Genomic DNA, 16227 nt, shown 5'->3' on the forward strand with positions numbered 1-16227 from the left:
CCGATGCTATGGATATTTTGTGCTAGTTAAATAAATTATTTCCGCCAGGTGGTACTACAAGAAATGAGACAAATAATTATTACATTACTCACTATTTTTAACGTTCTGTTCTGTCCTGTAGGTTCTACTTTTTATAATTATTCACTTTTAGATAAACTGTATCTTCAAATAATACGTAGTTTATGTAAATCGTTCCTCATTGTCTGATGTAGACGTCATATAGCACAAACATGCCCTCACCAGACCTATATATCGCAATGCTGCCCGGCCAATAGGAGCAGTTTCAGCGGCTGAGATCAACTGTTATACACAACATCTGCTTCAGTTTATGAGTAGCAGATCTTCGATTTTAAAATGTAAAAGACTTTATTTTAAGTCACTGGCGCCTTTGCGTAACTAGAAAGTTTTCCATCTTTCACAATGCTGTCTGAAGATGGCCTAAGCCTAGGCCAAAACCGGTCAGTTTAATAAAATACCCAACTCGATCTAGACTGTTTCTTCACTGATTTGATATAGATTAGAAAAATTTTGCATATCTGTCCTTATACTGGAAATAACGGAGAACAGTCAACTTATTCCTATGCCCGATTGTTCTCATAATAAAGTAAGCGAATATAAAAATTCATTTTTGAAGTATAGAGGACAGCAAAGTCTTAGTGAAAGAGTATTGTTAGAAAAGGAAGAACCAGTAAACGGTGTGTCAACCGTTACTGTAAGAGGAGTACTGAATGAAATTGAATTAGAATTTTTGATTGACACAGTCAAGTGACTCTATTCCTAAAGCAGCTTGCGAGATCCACAAGAATTGATACACAGCATAGAAGTCTTCTGCTTTTCCTGTAGCTAACGTGCTTATAGTGGGACTGACAGGAATCAAAAAGAAAAATTTAGAAGAAGAAATGCTACTGACATTTGGCATTTCTGGAATAACTTCGCAACAATCAATGTTAGCAGTGTTTAGAATTCCCTATTTTATTGGATATGAACTTGTTAGTGACACACAAACTATTGTTAGACTTGCCTAATGAACGAATGGAGATCAGAGTTATTAATCAGCATTTGTGGATTAAAAGAAGTTTAACTCAAGGATAAATAGAAAATTTTAAAGGCTGGAGTACCCAGTTGAATGAAGGATTTGATGTGAAGGAGGAAGAATTGTCACTGGAAGCCGAAAGTATGGTTAAAGACAAATGTTCAGAAACGAATTGTTTAAATGAGATGGTGAAAGAACTAGCATCAGTGTTAGTGAAGAATAGACCAACATTTAGTGACAAACCTGGGGTACTGAAAAGGTATGAATGTAGGCTGTGACACATGAAATCCATAGAATGACTGGTTGGGATATTACTGAATGATCTAACTGTAACAGCTAAGAAACAAAACGGTGATTTTTAAACTCCTCCTTGATGCTAGAACACTTAATCTAACTACTGAAATTGAGCGCGATAGGCCTGTTCCTACAGGAGAAATGCTAATGAGGTTTCATAATGGGAGCTATTTAAGTTTCATCGACCTCCCAGTTGGCTATTGGCAGATAGTCCTCCCTAAAGAATTAAGGAAGTACACTACATTTTTGTTTAATGGTAGGTCCCATCATTTCAAGTTACTACCATTTGTTTGTAGAACAAAAATCCGCTTCAGTTGCTAATGAGTACAGTTTCGAAGTTTAAAGCTTCGTCTTCAGGTGCCACCAAATAATTTTGAAAACATGAATGTGTAGCAATCAGGCCAGTCAGTCTTCAGAGATCATATCAATGTGAAACGAACGGATCATGTTTCTGTTATACAAAAAATAAAGTAAACGAGCCCTGGTCCGGAGCCTTCCCTTTTTGTCCAGTGGCGTTCATGTGTTGTAGCAGTCGCAGGGATCTCCAAACTGTAGAATGTTGTAGTGGCAACCAAGTGATGGGGGTTATGGAGATTGTCCACTGCTATGACTATCACCCTAGAACCATATTAGCAAGCAACTGAAAAATGAAGTGCGCGACCTTTCACAAAAAGTGTCACTGTACTTGGATTAATAAGTAGTACACAACACTTGTTATAGACTGAGCTGGCTATGAATTTTTGGTTTTGCATTACTTTATTTATTTATCTATTTATTCGAATATTTCTTTTACAGAGCATGTTAAAGCAATATTTAAATTTCTGCTGTAATATTCTTCATTCTGTTTGGCCCTATTCATTTCAAATCTTCTGATCCATGCCTCAGGAGTTCTTTCATGTTAGAAGGCTGATTCCTTTTTCTTTCCTGTTCATCCACGAAGAGAAGTTTCTGAAATTCTTCTGAAATAAATTCCTGTTATATGAGTCAGCTACATTGGTGTTTACTTATATGAGGTCATTTAGTGTCTATGTAAACCATGCGTGTTGTCATTTCAACTTCATTGTATTAGAGTGTTCCGTGTGTTATGTTCTCTACATGTTCAGAAATCTCCTTGTAAGTCATGGTCTGTTGCTTTCTGTTTCTGTTGCCCTTTGGGGCAAGTATCCTTCTAATCAGCATTCTTTCCATTTTCATAATTTTGATTATACCACTTTTCCACACTAGTTTTAGGGTTTCAATGCCATATAGAGCGTTTGTTTAATTTTCGTGCCACATGATAATGTCTTCTTCTTGTTTAAGTTTCCGGAGTTTGGAATGAAATGTTCATCTCAGTAGTACGGAGATGGGGATACGAGCACAAATTTGATACCACATTGATACGCAAATTAATTAAATTGATCAATTAACTAGCCCCCTCCCCGAACACACCCATCCCCAAACTCACCTCGCTGATTGACATAAATGTGTTTTCTTCAGCCAGCATGTGGGTTTCCCATCCTCTCCCCGCCCCACTCGCTCAAATACCCTATTGGCAGGAATTTCGAATTCTGGCGGCAATTCCGAATTTTCGCTGTACAATTCAATTGTCAGTTCAGTGGACAAAATATTAACCGTCATTGTTGATGGAAATTGTTTAAAAAACGGAAACAGGTGTTAGAAATCGGGAAACATTTAACGGGATGGGGGATCGGAGAATTATCCTCGGAGAACGAGATAACTTGCATTTAGTAGGACAGGGATATTCTTGTTTAACTTGCGATCACATTGTGTACTGTGATGGCAGAGTCATTACGACACTCTGTGATGCTCAGCTGGTCGCGAGTGCGCCAGTGTTCATCCCTTCCCCACATCCTGCATCACGTCGCCTCATATGTCCTTGGGGGGCTTGGTCTATCGCCCACCTGACCGCATTCATGCCTGCTACTGCTACTGCCTCACCTCGTGGGCACTCCTCCCCTCCTCTAGGGGCTTGAGAGGAAAGGGTACCGTGTGACGCGTACTCATAACTTTCAGCGGGCCTTAGATGGCACAACCAGTGGCATGTGTTCCGCTTGGCTCAGTGTCCGGCAATCTGCACAGTGACCACCCACACACCATGGGGTGGGTGGCAGCCAGCAGTTGGAAATTGGCAGATGATTGCAACGTTCAATTCCATGCTCAAGGCGAGCTTTGGTGGCTATCTGCCACTAACAATAGCTTTGTTTTCGAAGTTTAGTGTCTTCCTACAACTGTGTCCTGATGAAAACAAATATTTCGAGGGCTGCAGCTGGAATTGGGTGTGACAGACTATCTGTCTCAGAATGAACAAAGGATGTTTTTCTAAAGATATCAGATGAGTCCAATTTTTCATCCACTTGTCGGCAAACAATTTCCAGAAAATGTCTATCTTTTTCACAGAATTTTTTTGTCCCCCACAGAAGCCACCTGCATGAAGCCTGCTTCACGAAGAAAAAGAAGACGAGGTTAGCGTCCTCCTCCCACAGCTGTATTCTGACTAACAACAACATCTATTTCGAGGGATGCAGCTGATGTCAGAAGTATCAGTCTACCTGGTTGCCTCAGAACGAACAGAGAGTGGTTTTCTATATTGCCATTTAAGTGTCTATAAGAAAATTATGAGTTCAAATTGCGACAGATACAAAATTTTGTAGCAAAGTATTCAAAGTTTGCATGATTGTGATACATATTCATACCAAGTGGCTATAAGAGTTCTTTTTTTTTTTTCCTTGCTCTCGTGGTATTCATTCCCGAAATGTGGCTAAGTTATAACGCCAGCTGTAAGCTACCATCACATAAGTAAATGTCAAAATTCAGTGTGTGATAGTTTACATATTCAGAAAACATCTTTTAAAGTATTCAAATCAAAGGGATTGTGCTACCATCACATACGTAAATTTCAAAATTCAGTGTGTGATAGTTTACATGTTCAGGAAACTTCTCCTACAGTAATCAAATCAAATTGTGACAAGCGCTTATTACATTTCCACTGTTGTTCTAGCATTAAAGCAGCAGCACCTGGAAGCTGAAAGTCGCCATCAAGCCGAAGAGCTTGTGCTACTATCATGTGAGTACAACTCCAAATTCTGTGTGATAGTTTATTTGCACAGAAAACAGCTCTTGATTTATTCAGATCATAACAAGTGTTTTAAAACTTTTGGTCTGCTGTTGCAGCATGAGAGCGCCAGCTGACGGACATTGAGCGGATGCTGCAGGCCAAAACGCAGCAAGAAAATAGGTACATTTGTAATATATTGCCGTTAGACTTAGTTTCATCGTATACAGCTGTGTGAGGCATATATTATTCATTCTTGTAGATGCTGTTACAGAGCACGAGGTGGAGGAAATTCTAGCAGGGCATGCATCGAGGATGATGACCAGGAGTCATCACTTCCACCTGGTATGAACATTTAATTTTTTCGTCGCTATGTATAATCAGTATCTCGCTGCAGTCAAATTCAGTACAGATTTTTTGTTGTTATTTCTTACAATCAATTGTACGGATGGCAGCCAGTCAAGGAATATTTTAGGGAATTGGTTTAAAAACATTTATTTCAAAGGCCCAGTGGAATCTTTACAAGTTTTCTCCCAGAGTAATTCACGTCCTGTCTTCGTGACACGAGTCGCTTGTCTTTCATAATGGAGGCAGTTAAAGCTGCTGACAGGAGACGCCCTGAGCCCTCAGCTGAAATTGCTAGCGAATTCACGCCATTGACTTTAGCCAATAGCGTGCACGGGATACCGACCACATGTGTGGACTTCGGAGCGTCCTGCGGTGCAGAACACAGTTGCTTCTCTCTCTTGTAATCCAGAGCTCGAGTAGAACAGGCGTCCTTTTGGAAGGCACAACCTCTGGCTCTGCTTTTCACGACCGGCCACCAACGTAAGTTGACATGAACCGCTTCCCCTTCCGTTGCCCATTTTAATTAATTGTTCGACCTCCTAGACTGGCCTAAACCTGCTAACTTCCGATCCTAGGCGCGCCCTTTGTACTATGTATATTGAAAAATACCCTCTTTATTGTATTTAATTTCCTATTTTGTCATTTAACGGCAGTCCTGGATGCCCACTATCAAATCCTGACCGCACGACCTCCTGCACACTGCCGCCTTCCCCCTTCCCTTTCAGAAGTGGGATGTAACAATTATATTCACCCCCCCCCCCTTCCCTGCACGTACTCTTTTACAATTGGTGACCAGAAGTGGGACGTTAGCGTCCGCTTAACTTTACATTGGCTGCAGAAGTCCCTCATAAACTTCCCCTAACTGTACAAATATTTTGTTGTAGATGACTACCAGGTGGAAGTGTTTTCCACCGCCACTACCTCTAGCATCACTGCTAGCTGACTGTTTCATATTGTAGGGAACACACGGACACTACTAGGCAGTGTCAAAGAATGATGATGATGGTGGTGGGGGTTGGGATTTATATACCTTCAGACTCCACCCACTATTTTACAGAGACGAATAGGAACTCAGACTGACATACCAGTGAATTATAACTGGCGTTCTTTTTTCTTCAAGCAGGCTTGGTGCAGAAGTTTGAGGAACATATCGCAGCTGTTGGGAATGAAAAAAAAAATTCTTACACAAATATCCTTTGTTTTTGGCAAGTGGCTGGAAAATTGAATGCAGCTGATAGCTTTAGAAAAACACTCTTTGTCCGTTCTGAGGCACATAGGTAGATTGATACTTCTGGCACCAGCAGTATGCCTTGAAATACATGTTGTTGACAGTTATGTTCAGCTGTGGGCGGAGGACGCTAACCTCACAATCTTTTCCTTCTTGAAGCAGGCTTCATGCAGCTGGCTACTGTGGGGGACAATAAATTCTGTGTAACAAGTAGAGGCAGTTTCTGAAAACGTCCTTTGTTTGCCAGCAGCTGGATGGAAAGTTGGATGCATCTGCTATCTTTAGGAAAACATCCTTTATTAATTCTGAGACAGATAGATAGTCTGACACACCCAGTGCCAGCTGCAGCCCTCGAAATATATGTTGTTGTTTGTCGTGAGAGGAAGGCGCTACCCTTCGAAAATAAATTGTTCATTACAATCATCTGCCGCTGTCATCTGCTGCTGCCTGCTCCCCCTCTCCCTCCCCCCCCCCCCCCTACCCCACACCCTGTGGTGGGAAGTTGAGGGTACTGCAAGTGCACGTGGTCACTGTGCAGAGAGCTGGACACTGAGCCAAGCGGCACACGTTGCACTGACTGTGACATCTAAGACCACCTGAACGTTAAGAGTACGTTTCGCGCGTCGCCCTTTCATCTCTAACCCCCGGAGCAGGGCAGGCGGCAGTAGACGGATCCAGCAGTGTCCCTCGAGGCGAGGCAGCTGCAGTAACCATCATGAATGCGGTCTGGTGGAGGATGGACCGAGCCCGCCAAGGTCATATGATGTGGCGAGGCACGGAAGACATGAACCCTGGCGCACTCGCGCCCAGCAATGCACTATAGAGCGTCTTAATGACTTTGCGATCGCAGTATACGAAGCGAACAGAAGTTAACCAAGAATATCCCTGTCCTACGTAATGCAAATTATCTCCTTCTCAGAGTGAATTCCATTCATTCCCCATTCTCTTAAATTTTTTCAGGTTTCTGCCAACTATTCCCATTTTATGAAAATAACCATCAACAGTGTCTGTTAATATTAAATCCTCTGAACTGACAGTTGAACTGTACAGGGAAAATTCGAAACTGCTGCCAAAATTCGAAATTCGCACCAATGGGACAGGTGAGGGAGGGGGACGGAGAGTGATGGGGACGGAGTGGAGAATTCATGTGCTGGCTCAGGGTAGCACATGACGTCATCTGGGGTGGGGAGTTAGGGATGAGTGTGGTTGGGGGAGGGTAGCTAATTGGTAAATTTAATTAGTTTCCATATCCATTTGTTTTTGTTTATCAGTAACTCCTGTGGTCAATTTTTAGCGATTGCTGTTATTTCTGTCTTTCGGCAAGAATTTTGGTAACCGATTTTTCCTGGCTGCTCATTTAGTTTTTCGATCTGGATTTTGGCAGCGTCATTTGCGAATGACAGGCTGTCCACATAGGTGATATTTTCTTTTTTTCCCAGGTTTATGCCTTTCGTGCCGGATTTTCACCAGTCTCTTATCACCTTCTTCAGGCCGCAGCCGAAAATCAAAAGTGTCAGGCCACTTCTGTGCCTGTTTTAAAGGCTCCTTTGAAAAAAAAAAATTGTTTACTACTACTACTAGGCTAATTACTGTTTAGCTGTACAGGGCCTTTATACTGAAATGTTTCCCACACCACCTTGTATTCTCTTTCTATGTGTGTGCATAACTGTATGTTCACTGTTGTGGGTAAATACAAACGGCGTACACAGGGCGATGTGTGAAACTGATAGCGATTACACACTTCCGCTGTTGTAGAAATCTGCTGCAGCTGCTGCAGATATCGTGTTGAGCTGAAAGTGGTAACCAAAGTAGTGAGAAACTTTCTTCGGGGCTCTGTTGCATAGCAATCAGATTGCTTTCAGTTCTGAGAAATGTCCAGGTACAAATGTGGATTTGAATGATCCGTGAAGTGACTTCTTTTCCTAAGAAAGCATCGAACTATTTCACTAGAAATGAACGCTCCCTTCGGAACTGTTCTCAAGCTGGTATTTATTATTAAATCACGATAGAAGTATATGCTGGTTCTAGAATAACGCGTACCTTCTTGAAATGAACAATATTTTATTGTTCTATTAACTGATTTCCTTCGATATACACATATATTTTACAATGTGAGTCAAAATCTCGCAATGGTGTCGATTTTTACGTCACAAGAATGGCTCTCTTCTTGTAAAATTACTCTTAACGAGAACAAAAGCTCTATATCCTAAGAATAATTATGCGAGCGCTGACCGCCACAGAGTAATAAACAATATCTTTGTCTTTCTCTGTCTCGCACTGTCACAGCAACTTACGCTGCATCATACATCATACTGTGTGATAGTAGGTACCACCATTTCAAGGTACAACTATCTGTTTATGGAACAAACTTCCACTTCAGCTGCTAGTAAGACCGGTTTTTGTCTCAAAGCCTTTGGAGGATTCTTCACAGAATCTGATTGTACATTAAGTATTTGTCAATGTGTCTTGGATAATGCTTCTAGTTTCTGGGTCCAAGCCGAATTCTTTCACAGTATTGATGATGGATTTTGTGTCAATGGAATCATATGCTTTCTTGAAATTACTAAGGCAACCTGAGGATAGTGCTATGACATTTTTTATGAACTTTTCGTTCTCAAAAAAATTGGTTCAAATGGCTCTGAGCACTATGGAACTGAGGTCATAAGTCCCCTAGAATTAAGAACTACTTAAACCTAACTAACCTAAGGACGTTACACACATCGATGCCCGAGGCACAATTCCAAACTGCGACCGTAGCAGTGGTGCGTTTCCGGACTGAAGCGCCTAGAACCGCTCGGTCACCCCGGCTGGCTTTCGTTCTCTGTACCGAAGAATAGAGCGAGATATTAGAGATACGATCCATTGTAGAAAGCATTTCCAGCCACTTTAAATCTTTTTGTTGGGAAAACATTACTGCTTACAAGGGAACCTCCCTATCGCACCCCCCTCAGATTTAGTTATAAGTTGGCACAGTGGATAGGCCTTGAAAAACTGAACACAGATCAATCGAGAAAACAGGAAGAAGTTGTGTCGAACTATAAAAAAAAAGAGCGAAGTATACAAACTGAGTAGTCCATGGCAAGATAGGCAACATCATGAGTAATGTGAGCGCAGGAGCGCCGTGGTCCGTGGTTAGCGTGAGTAGATGCGGAACGAGAGGTCCTTGGTTCAAGTCTTCCCTCGCGTGAAAAGTTTAATGTTTTATTTTCAGACAATTGTTATCTGACAAACTCTTCATCACTTTTTTGGGAGTGATCATCACATCCACAAGAAAGCTAAATCGGGCAAAGTAGAAGAATCTTTTTACCCATTCGCCAAGTGTACAAGTTAGGTGGGTCGACAACATATTCCTCTCTTGTGACGCACATGCCGTCACCAGTGTCGTATAGAATATATCAGAGGTGTTTACCCGTGGAGGAATCGGTTTTGAGCTATGACCTTGCGATCAAATGTTTTCGGTTTCCATTGGACAGGCACGTCCTTTCGTCTACTAATCGCATGGTTTTGCGGTGCGGTCGCAAAACACAGACACTAAACTTATTACAGTGAACAGAGACGTCACTGAACGAACGGACAGATCTTAACCTTGCGAAAATAAAAAAAATAAAATTTTCACTCGAGGGAAGACTGGAACCAACGACCTCTAACTCCGCAGGTGCTCACGCTAACCACGGAACCACGGCGCTGCTGAGCTAACACTCTTCATGATGTTGCCTATCTTGCCCATGGACTACTCAGATTGTATATTTTGCTTATTTTTTTCATAGTTCCACACAACTTCTTCCTGTTTTCTCGATTGATCTGTGTTCAGTTTTTCATGGACTATCCACTGTGCCAACTTATGACTAAATCTGAGGGGGGTGCGATGGGGAGGTTCCCTTGTTAGTATCTGTGTGTAAGAAAGGAATCCTGACTTCTTGCTGTATATATTTAGTAAACCTTGGAAAGTACATGATCCTTTTTTATGTTTCATTCTCTACTCTAAAATGTGCTGTGGACTGTTCTCAATTCACCCAATTGTAGAGCCTTTTCGCTGAAGTACCATGGGATTACTTGGGAGAGGATTTCCAGTTAGTGCATTTGCTATAAAACAAAGAGCAACCTGGAAAACTCGGTCTCAACTTAAGCAGTAGGGTATGATTCATTTCTGGGACAGGGAGAGAAAGGTTATCTACAACTTGTACAGAAGGCAAAGTATAATAACTTTATGTGGCTTCTGGTGAACTATCTGTCAGCAACCTTATAAGCTTCGCCACAGAGAGAATGAAAGTTTAATATATTGCGAGCGATGCTACTTAAACCTAACTAACCTAAGGACATCACACACATCCATCCCAGGGGCAGGATCGATTACCTACGTCCTCTTTCCTAGGAACCAAGTTGGATGGCATAAGTTATCAACTGCAACGTTAAAAATCGCATACCGTTAACGAACATTCTGAAATGTAGTATCATTTAGAGTGTTCTATTGCAAAATATTCTAGGTATAAAAAATATCACACAGATACACCATTTAACAAGAGACTGTTTATTCTGTAAAATGTTTCCAACCGTACCATAGTATTACTGTTCGCTCATCAGTATAACTATTACAGAAAAACTGAACGCCACACAATCGTTAGCAGAGGGATTCGCGTTCTCATCTTTCCTTAGAACGGTTGGCCGGTTGGCATAACAATTACATCGTGCACCTGCAACAAGAATTGACACGTTACAGGTAAGAGCTTGCAAATAATTGAGCTACATAACTTTATTTTAATATGGAATAAATTGTTATTTTGAGAAGAGGGAACGCCTCACTCCCAGTAACATTAGATGTGAATATAATTAAGATGTCACTACCAAATTCCAACTTTTTAAAATAATTTCATTTACACTATTCATCCCTTTATCAGTGGAGTCCGCTCCTCAAACAATTTTTGCTGCAGATATTTTGTGGCAATAAGGCGTATTCCCAATCTCACGACAGTATTATCCCCTCGTCCATAGAAAACTATTTACTTTTCAGACAAGACCTTGTGTAAACAGGACTTAGTAACAAACAATGTAATGCCGTAAGATACAGTGTGGGTGCCCAAGAATTTTGGAATTCTACTGCAGCCAAATAGAAAAGACAAATATTTGATTGGTACCTCCGACCACTGCAGTGATGAGAAACCAGCTGCCTATTGAATAGATGGTTCTGAGAATACCCTGTGATTGTCAGCTATCTCGTTTGGCACTCCGAAATTTTCCATTCGATAGACGTTCATCTTCACTACTTTGCGACTACTTACGGAACACCGCTATAACGATCAGTGGTTCCGTCATTGAAAGTGCAGTGAAATTACGCTGATGAGCCAAAATATAATGAGCACCTGCTTAATGTGGTATCGATGCCACAGGGTAGGTGCCCGTTCTTAGGTTGGCACTACGAGAGCGGAAGATCTTCGCCGACCACAGCGACAACTAGCCGGCGCTGTGCAGCTCTACGAGCGCCGCTCCACTTCCCGCATCTGATCAAGAGCAGACGACTTAGCAACTTACAAGGGAACCTCCCCATCGCACCCCCCCTCAGATTTATTTATAAGTTAGCACAGTGGATAGGCCGTGAAAAACTGAACACAGATAAATCGAGAAAACAGGAAGAAGTTGTGGTGTCACCGCCAGACACCACACTTGCTAGGTGGTAGCCTTTAAATCGGCCGCGGTCCATTAGTATACGTCGGACCCGCGTGTCGCCACTGTCAGTGATCGCAGACCGAGCGCCACCACACGGCAGGTCTAGAGAGACGTACTGGCACTCGCCCCAGTTGTACAGCCGACTTTGCAAGGAAAGGTTCACTGACAAATACGCTCTCATTTGCCGAGACGATAGTTAGCATAGCCTTCAGCTACATTGACTACGACCTAGCAAGGCGCCATAGCTTTGATAATTAATATTGTGAAGCATGTATCATTAAGAGCGATGTTCTACAAATGTGGATTAAAGTTAAGTATTACAGCAACTGCGTCCATTTTCTAAGTTCTCATTTCCTTTTAACTGTTCCAGACCTCACGCCAATCTGCGTGGGCTTAACGCGTGCCTTTCGGCTTCCTCTCGTTGTGACTTGGCTGTCGTGCTAAGTCACAACAGAAGTTGTGTGGAACTATGAAAAAAATAAGCAAAATATACAAACTGAGAAGTCTATGTGGAAGATAGGCAACATCAAGAAGAACACGAGCTGAGGGGTGCCATGGTCCCGTGGTTAGCGCGAGCAGCTGCGGAACGAGAGGGCCTTGGTTCAAGTATTCTATCAACTGAAAATTTTAATTTTTTTCTTTTCGCAAAGTTATGATCTGTCCGTTCGTTCATTGACGTCACTGTTCACTGTAATAAGTTTAGTGTCTGTTTCTTGCGACCGCACCGCAAAACCGTGCGATTAGTAGACGAAAGGACGTGCCTCTCCAATGGGAACCGAAAACATTTGATCGCAAGGTCATAGGTCAACCGATTCCTCCACAGGAAAATCCGTCTGGTATATTCTATACGACACTGGTGACGGCATTTGCGTCACATGACAGGAATATGTTGTCGACCCACCTAACTTGTACACTTGGCGAATGAGTAAAAAGATTCTTCTACGTTGCCCGATTTAGGTTTTCTTGTGGATGTGATAATCACTCCCAAAAAAGTGATGAAAACATAAGAGTTTGTCACATAAACTGCAACAAATGAATGCAACAGTTTCACAGTCGCACAGTTTTCCCTGTGCTCTGTCAAAACATATGTTTTTAACGCTTTCATATTTTTCTGTGTGTAGACCGTCAAATCCTGTATATGTCCAAGCAAATCTGAACATGTCCTGGAATTTTGGAGAGCGAATTTAATTGTGTGTGATTGCCTGATCTTCGATAATTGTCGGAAAATAGAAAATTGAACATTTTATTCGAGGGAAGACTTGAACCAAGGACCTCTCGTTTCGCAGATGCTCACGCTAACCACGGGACCACGGCACTCTTGAGCTCACATTATCCTTGATGTTGCCTATTTTACGCATGGACTACTCAGTTTGTATATTTTGCTTATTTTTTTCATAGTTCCACACAACTTCTTCCTATTTTCTCGATTGATCTGTGTTCAGTTTTTCAGGGCCAACTTACAACTAAATCTGAGGGGGGTGCGATGGGGAGGTTCCCTTGTTAGCTTCTACTTGTAGGGGGGCTAGCCATTATAGACTTTGCCTTTTGTAACTTCTAGTAGCTGTTAGCTTCGACACATGAACAGCTTCGCACCTACGTGCTCATCTGTACCAAAAGTTAAATAATGTGTGTGTATATGTTTATACACCAGTAAAGGTGCTTTAACTTTACTTGCAGTACCGAAGTGCTTCACCTTTTCCTGCTCCTACTCGCGTCCTTCACTCTCAGCCTATTTTGCAGAAGCAGTTCACAGGAGCAGATCCACGCGTCGCCTATCCAGGCGGGATACAAAAAAAGTGGCGACGAGGATCGTTCTTTTTCTCCTCTTAGGTCGTTTTTTGCTCGGTACTACTTTATTTTTTGTGATAGCTCCGTGTGACTGCATGTATGAGTGCTTCCACCCTTCGCTATAAGACTTTTTGTGCAAACCATTTACTGAACAGATCAACGTATGACTTGCTTGGTTCGCCCCCGCTTCGTCGTTCACATTCCACGCTGACTGCATTTACTGGACAGAAAATCTCAGTGCTTGGCGTGTGTAGTTAGCAAGCCACGTATAGTGCAACGACGAAAATACTGTCTTTTCATGTGCTCCACTCTAGTAATGCTCCGAGCATTTTGTCATGGACGCATTTGAGCTTTTTGGCCTCGCAATCAGGACAATGTACAGGGTTATTACAAATGATTGAAGCGATTTCACAGCTCTACAATAATTTTGTTATTTGAGATATTTTCAAAATGCTTTGCACACACATACAAAAACTCAAAAAGTTTTTTCAGGCATTCACAAATGTTCGATATGTGCCCGTTTAGTGATTCGGCAGACATCAAGCTGATAATCAAGTTCCTCCCACACTCGGCGCAGCATGTCCCCATCAATGAGTTCGAAAGCATCGTTGATGCGAGCTCGCAGTTCTGGCACGTTTCTTGGTAGAGGAGGTTTAAACACTGAATCTTTCACATAACCCCACAGAAAGAAATCGCATGGGGTTAAGTCGGGAGAGCGTGGAGGCCATCATGAATTGCTGATCATGATCTCCACCACGACCGATCCATCGGTTTTCCAATCTCCAGTTTAAGAAATGCCGAACATCATGATGGAAGTGCGGTGGAGCACCATCCTGTTGAAAGATGAAGTCGGCGCTGTCGGTCTCCAGTTGTGACATGAAGACAATTTTCCGCGGGCTACGCGTGAAACTTGCCTGCACGCGTTCAACCGTTTCTTCGCTCACTGCAGGCTGACCCGTTGATTTCCCCTTACAGAGGCATCCAGAAGCTTTAAACTCCGCATATTATCGCCGTATGGAGTTATCAGTTGGTGGATCTTTGTTGAACTTCATCCTAAAGTGTCGTTGCACTGTTATGACTGACTGATGTGAGTGCATTTCAAGCACGACATACGCTTTCTCGGCTCCTGTCGCCATTTTGTCTCACTGCGCTCTCGAGCGCTCTGACGGCAGAAACCTGAAGTGCGGCTTCAGCCGAACAAAACTTTATGAGTTTTTCTAAGTATTTGTAGTGTGTCGTGACCATATGTCAATGAATGGAGCTACAGTGAATTTATGAAATCGCTTCAATCATTTGTAATAGCCCTGTACTTTGCATCAATGCTAATGACCATGGAGACAGTGTTGCCGCACTATGCGATGATTTCGCTCAACTCTTTTCTGATGGCCTTGGTTGTGTCACAGACTTTGCAGCGCATGTTGTAGTTAAAAAACAATGCCACGCCTGTTTTCCGGCGTGCACGCTAGCTCTAAATGTGGAGTCCGCAGCTCGTGGTCTCGAGGTTGCGTTCTCGCCTCCCGAGCACGGGGTCCCGGGTTCGATTCCCGGTGGGGTCAGGGATTTTTCAGCTGCCTCGAGATGACTGGGTGTTTGTGCTGTCCTCATCATTTCGTCATCATTCATGAAAATGGTGAGATTGGACTGAGCAAGGATTCGGAATTTTTACGGGCGCTGGTAACCGCGCAGTTGAGCGCCCCACAAACCAAGCATCATCATCATTCAATGTGGAAAAATGTAAGTTAATGTGGATGTGTAGGATGGAAACACTTGTAATGTTCGCATAGAGTATTACTAGTGCCCTGCTTGACACAGTCAAGTCGTTTGAATATCTGGGTGTTACGTTGCAAAGTGATATGAAATGAGCGTGTGAGAACTGTGGAAGGGGAGGCGAATGGCGAATGGTCGACTTCGGTTTTTGGGGGAAATTTTAGGAAAAAGAGTTTGATCTGTAAAGGAGACCGCATATAATATGCTGGTGCGACCTATTCTTGAGTACTGGTGGAGTATTTGGGATCCGTAACAGGTCAGATTGAAGAAAGACATCGAAGTAATTCGGAGGTGGGCTGCTACATTTGTTACCGGTAGGTTTGAACAACACGCAATTGTTACAAAGATGCTTCGGGAACTCAATTGGGAGTCCCTGGAGAGAAAGCCGACATTCTTTACCAGAAACGATATTGAGAATATTTAGAGAGCCGGCATTTGGAGCACATTGATGAACGATTCTACTGCTGTCAACATACACTGTGCTTAAGGGCCACAAATATAAGATGTGAGATTTTAGGGCTCATTAGGAGGCATATAGACAGTCGTTTCTCTCTCGCTCTATATGTGAGTGGAACAGGAAAGGAAATGACGTAGTGGTACTGCTTACCCTCCGCCACGCACTGTTCGGTGGCTTGCGGAATATCTATGTAGATGTACGTGCCGTCCGCCTATTGACGAGCCCTATATCCCAGCTGCCTTCAGTTAGTATTACGTCCAGACAGAATTTGAGGGCTACTCTTCAGAGTTCCCGGGTGTTAACATGTTTGGTTTTCTGGTATTTGCTACCGATTCAATCCGTTGCTTAGTAACAGAGGCCAAAGCAAAGTGGCAAGTCTACGAGTAAGTACGTGATGTGGAGTACCTGTACCCTCTACAAACAACTCACGCATAATGCTTCGCAGCCGCGCACCATAAACACATGATAATCGTTATGCAAAATCAAAGAAGAACCTGGTTTTAAATTATTGGATTACTTAATACTAGCTAGTCACCATGTAATCATTTTATTTCCGAGATAAGTAGGAAAGGATACACAGAATGAACTGTTTTAACGTA

At 42.5% G+C, this 16227-nt stretch overlaps 1 protein-coding gene across 2 annotated transcripts in view; it reads right to left on the bottom strand.

The window, feature by feature from the left end:
- Positions 1 to 10467: 10467 nt before the first annotated feature.
- The window catches only part of LOC124776573 (farnesol dehydrogenase-like), a 129383-nt gene continuing 123623 nt past the window's right edge, over positions 10468 to 16227 (bottom strand). For both annotated transcript variants that reach the window (XM_047251620.1, XM_047251619.1), the window contains exon 6: positions 10468 to 10646. In XM_047251620.1, coding sequence (XP_047107576.1) covers positions 10605 to 10646 — 42 coding nt within the window. In that variant the 3' untranslated portion in view covers positions 10468 to 10604. The remainder of the gene's footprint in view (positions 10647 to 16227) is intronic.

The sequence above is a fragment of the Schistocerca piceifrons genome, chromosome 2, assembly GCF_021461385.2.
Source record: "Schistocerca piceifrons isolate TAMUIC-IGC-003096 chromosome 2, iqSchPice1.1, whole genome shotgun sequence".
In the NCBI taxonomy this organism is placed as follows: domain Eukaryota; kingdom Metazoa; phylum Arthropoda; class Insecta; order Orthoptera; family Acrididae; genus Schistocerca; species Schistocerca piceifrons.